Source organism: Brachyhypopomus gauderio, chromosome 5 (assembly GCF_052324685.1).
Source record: "Brachyhypopomus gauderio isolate BG-103 chromosome 5, BGAUD_0.2, whole genome shotgun sequence".
Taxonomy (NCBI): domain Eukaryota; kingdom Metazoa; phylum Chordata; class Actinopteri; order Gymnotiformes; family Hypopomidae; genus Brachyhypopomus; species Brachyhypopomus gauderio.
The window spans coordinates 6769553-6774552 of NC_135215.1; the positions used below are offsets into that span (position 1 = coordinate 6769553).

At 49.9% G+C, this 5000-nt stretch overlaps 1 protein-coding gene across 15 annotated transcripts in view; it reads left to right on the plus strand.

Moving 5' to 3' along the window:
- Positions 1-5000, plus strand: part of mical3b (microtubule associated monooxygenase, calponin and LIM domain containing 3b) — a 23242-nt gene that overhangs the window by 12791 nt on the left and 5451 nt on the right. For 9 of the 15 annotated variants that reach the window (XM_077005199.1, XM_077005205.1, XM_077005209.1 and 6 more), the window contains exons 17-23: positions 16-126; positions 538-724; positions 1469-1563; positions 2000-2277; positions 2598-2818; positions 3198-3263; positions 3952-5000. The exon at positions 3952-5000 is cut by the window's right edge and continues 340 nt beyond it. In XM_077005199.1, coding sequence (XP_076861314.1) covers positions 16-126; positions 538-724; positions 1469-1563; positions 2000-2277; positions 2598-2818; positions 3198-3263; positions 3952-5000 — 2007 coding nt within the window. The remainder of the gene's footprint in view (positions 1-15; positions 127-537; positions 725-1468; positions 1564-1999; positions 2278-2597; positions 2819-3197; positions 3264-3951) is intronic. The other 6 variants (XM_077005206.1, XM_077005212.1, XM_077005213.1 and 3 more) reach the window with 4 other exon arrangements.

Here is a 5000-nt window from a genome sequence, read left to right on the forward strand (position 1 = left end):
GTGTCTCACTGGTAGACGTATGTTAAGATGTACACAGGAGGTGTGAGCTTTTTGACTGAGCAGTTAGACTCCAGACGTCAGAGTCAGCAGAGCAAACCAAAACCCCCACTGGACAAGAGAGAGCTGGTGAGCTCATACCTGCAGAATGGGCTCTGTGTGTGTGTGTGTGTGTGTGTGTGTGTGTGTGTGTGTGTGTGTGTGTGTGTGTGTGTGTGTGTGTGTGTGTGTGTGTGTGTGTGTGTGTGTGTGTGTGTGTGATAATCCACTGACACTAGTACCTCTTGCTTTGTGAGAGTCCTGCTCAGTGTCTCACCCATGCACACATTTAATGTCACGCACCCCACATGCTGCTAACCTTTGACCTTTGACCTCTAAGAGAGAAATGGATCATAATTCTCCTGGCACTCTAACAAGTGTTTGTCCACGTCAGCTTTGGTGAGGGCATCATGCCAGTTTCGGTCAAGGCCAGGTGACCTTAAACACTGCTCATATACAAACCCTTCTGAATGACGTTGCCCTTTGACCCCTGACTTGCAGGGCTCCCACCGGCGGGAGTTTCCGGTGAGCGTGGGCGGCAGTGACGTGTGTTATTTCTGCGCCCGTCGTGTCTATGTGATGGAGAGACTGAGTGCAGAGGGGAAATTCTTCCATCGGAGCTGCTTTCAGTGTAACCACTGCAACACCACCCTGCACCTGTCCAACTACGCCTACGACCCGCACCAAGGTGTGTGTGTGTGTGTGTGTGTGTGTGTGTGTGTGTGTGTGTGTGTGTGTGTGTGTGTGTGTGTGTGTGTGTGTGTGTGTGTGTGTGTGTGTGTGATTCTGTGTGCTTGTGCACTGCACGTGCATGTATAAAGCATTTAGTCTTGTTTTGTTGCAAACTATGCAAGGTGATTACAGGTGTTTACATTATGTTAAGTAACATATATACTGTATATGTCAACAGTTTGGGATTTGAATGACATATAAATAATAATACTATAAAATAATAATAAAATAAATAAATATAAAGGAGCAATAATATCAAATACAGCGTTTCATGGCCTTAGCAGTAATTAATGTTTTATGGTCCCATGGAGAGAATATGGGATTGTGCTCCAGGCCACACTGTAGCCTTCAGACCAACCGCTCTGTTTTCTTTTGCCACAGTCATAAGGTTTGTGTGTGTGTGTGTGTGTGTGTGTGTGTGTGTGTGTGTGTATGTGTGTGTGTTAGGGAGCACAGAGAGTGTATTGTTGCCTGACAGTGACACTGGGACCCACAGAAATCTCACATCACAACCAGAGCCCCTGGCTAAGTTTAAAAATGGATCACGAGTTGTGGGGTTTGATGGTTTGAAAAAGAGGCGGCAGTAGAAATTCTTGCAGTCTGGTATAAATAGAGCCCTCTCCCTCTCCTCTCCTCTCCTCTCCTCTTCTTCTCTCCTCCTCTCCTCACTCGTTCTGTGCATCTTGCCCGGCCTGCACAGGGAGGTTCTACTGCAGACATCACTTCTGCCACAGGCTGGCGGGACTGGCCCAGAAGAAGAGGGCAGCTCCAGCCACGGCCCCTCGACCTGCACAGGTACTCCTCCACCCAGCCCCCACCCAGCCCCCACCCAGCCCCCACCCAGCCTCCACCCAGCCCCCACCCAGCCCCCACCCAGCCCCCACCCAGCCCCCACCCAGCCTCCACCCAGCCTCCACCCAACCTCCACCCAGCCTCCACCCAGCCTCCACCAAAGTGGGGCTCCCACTCCAAGCCCTCTGGGTGTCCCAGCATTGTGATTCCCCAGATTCAGCCCAACTTGCTCTTATTATCAAACATTATCAATCAGCTACAAAATGTCCGTCATGTGGCCTTCCAGAAGGCATTTTGAACTCTTTAAACGTCTGTTCGCTCTGTTCCCACAAGCTTTTTCCCAACTGTTCTCCAGCTGAACCACACTGCTGTCCCTCTGAGTGGTTTTGGCTCTTTCTCAAGGACTTTCTTCAGTCTTTAAAACTTGGAATCCGTCCAGGTCCCTCCTGACCCTCCTGCCGCTGAGCTCTCCTCCCCGAGAGCCGCACACGCGCTCCCTCCCCCGGACGGCTGCGGCCCCTCGCCTGCCCCCTCGCCCGCCACGACGTGGATCCAGGCCGAGCGGCGGTGTGGCACGCCGGAGCGCATCGAGCTGGAGAACTGCAGACAGAACTCGCAGGAGCAGGACAGCCCGCTGCAGGAGGTGCCAGAGGAGACCCAGGCACAACATAACCTCAGTGTCAGCCTGCAGGAGGACGGGGACGAGGAGCAGTCCAGGTATTACATACACACACACACACACACACACACACACACACACACACACACACACACAACACACACATAGACACTCACACACATAGACACTCACACACATAGACACACACACACATAGACACACACACACACACACACACACACACACACACACACACACACACACACACACACACACACACACACATTAAAACACATATGCAAATAAACACACATCCACTAGCACACACACATCCTTAAAAGACATTCTAAGTTTTCTCACTTTCTGGCTTTAATTGTGACATTTTGCTAATACTAATTCTCCCTCTTTCTTGTCCCAGTAGTTCAGAGTCAGAGCTGGAAGAAGAGGGGGCGGAGCCCTTGGGGACAGGGGAGGAGCCACAGAGCACAACGAATGAGGAAGGGGACTTAGGCAACAGGGCGGAGCAAAGGGAGGAAGAGCAGAAAAGAGCGGAGACTGGAGATGAGTGCGGAGACGAAGAAGACAGTAAAGAAGAGGAGGTTTCTGAAAGAGGAGAGAAAGAGTGGGACTCCAGTGATGGTAGGATGTTTCTGGATCCGTCTGTACTGAATCTTTTGTTCTGAATGTGAAAAAGTGTTTTCTAACTGCACAAGAGGAGTTGAAATTGTCCTGCAGATGCTGACGGTAAATTACAGCTGTAGGTCTTACTGGCTCTCAGTCCAAAGCTCTTCATCCTGCAGTATGTCTGCAGTATGTCTCTCACTTGTTCTTGTTGTATTAGCGGTTGTACATTGTGATGTGGACGTTTTATACACTTTCACATGTCACATTTGTCCTTATCTGGCTTTTTGCTGGTGATGCGTATGTCTTGATGGATCGTGCACACATATATGTGTGTGTATGTATGTGTGTACACTTGTGTGTCTATCTGTGTGTGTGTGTGTGTGTGTGTGTGTAGAGGGCGAATATTGCCCTTGGGAGAGGGAGCAGCATTCAGGGGTGTGGCTAAAGGAAGAGGAAGCAGGTATGGGTTAAAAGTAGCCCCGCCCACTGGTTGTGATGGACAGCCCAATTTTATTTCTGTTCAAATGTCTCCTGCACTGGATCTTTGTGTTGCATCTCTCGTCAGCAGGTGTGAATGCACCCGCGTGCATGTGCTGTCATGCGTCTGTGCCCTTATACATCGCCTGTCTCGTTTTTGCTTTGCACTGCAGTCTTTTTTTATGCATTGATTGAATTTCATGAATTTATTTTTTAAAACGTCCTACACATTTGACCCTGTGTTGACCCTTCCCATTTGAGTTTGACTCACTTTTTTTCCAGCAACGTTTCTAGCATAACTTTTATTCATCTACTTAACATCTGTCTGTTTCCAAATATTGAACCTAAATAAATAAGTAGATAAAATCTCAACAGTCATGTACATTCAACAAAACAGCGAATCACTCTAGATGACAGTTGGTGAGAACTACAACTATTTGTGTTAGCAATTGATATATTCTAAAATGAGCAGGGTACAATGTTTAATTCAGTGACACAGCGATGTGAAGAGACCTTCCTAAATAACAGAAGGTCCTAATTTTGTTCTCCTCATCAGAACTTCATCCCCATGTCCCTGTTTATGGTGTTTCTCATCCTTAGTACGTTATACGTTTTGTTACAGTATTCCTGATGTTTGTGTGAGGTCATCTTTACCTTTCATCTCTTCCCAGAGTCTGGAGTTCATGGACAGTGTTCTGCTGAACCACAAGTAGAACGTCACTCAGACAGAAAGGTTAAACGCTGTGATCTACAGGAACAGAACATTGCTGAGCAGATCTTCCGCAGCGAAGCTTCAGAAAGCCCACACACGTCCCTCGCAGACCCCCCCTACACCTCTACACCCACGTCCCACCTGCCTGGGACCCCAGAGAACCCAGAATCTGACAGCTCGGAGGTTATTGTGGAATTCTGGCAGAAGAGCGCTGAGATCAGGAGAAGTCTTGGGAGAAAGACACTGCCGAGGGTTTGCAGTCCAAAGAGCATGGATGACTCCTCCACCCAAACGTCTATCACTGGAGACATGATTTACACCTCTGCAGCACACACACCGTCTGTCTACACATCTGCCTCTGACTCTCCCTCACACCCACCCCATGCCAGTGGCGTGACAAGCCACATCTCGGGTGCGCAGAGTCTGAACAGGTGCACATGTAGCGTGCAGACTCCATCTCTGATGGATCTCCAAAGCTCGTGTGCACACTCGCTAAATGACACACCATCATTTGGCAGCACTCCTACCCCTGAACCCACGAACAAGGGTGCAGGTGAAGGGGCGGGGCCTGTTCTGCATGAGGTCATGGGAAATTGTTCAGTGGTCCATAAACTTAGCATCACTCTGCAGGGTCATGTGATAGAGGAACAGGGAGGCATGGGCTCTGGCCCCTCCTCCAACAACGCTACAACCAATCACACCATCCCGACCACAGACTCTGGCCTTTTGACTCCTCCCTGCACTCCACCCACGGCCAGGCTGGGGTGGGACGCGGAAGGTCTGGAGCCATCATTGGCGGGGGAGAATTTGATGATCTCCGGGTCCCATGTTGTTCCACTCAGTGCAGCTCTGCTACAGAGGGAGAGGGTTAAGCACGGCTTGGAGAGAACTCAGAGTCTCCCTCCGGATGAGGTGGAGATCTTATGTGCAGGTGACGCTGACGAGGATCACCCTGCCGTACCGCTAAGAGCCAGCGCCACAGAGAGCAGCGTACCCAGCGTCCCTCCT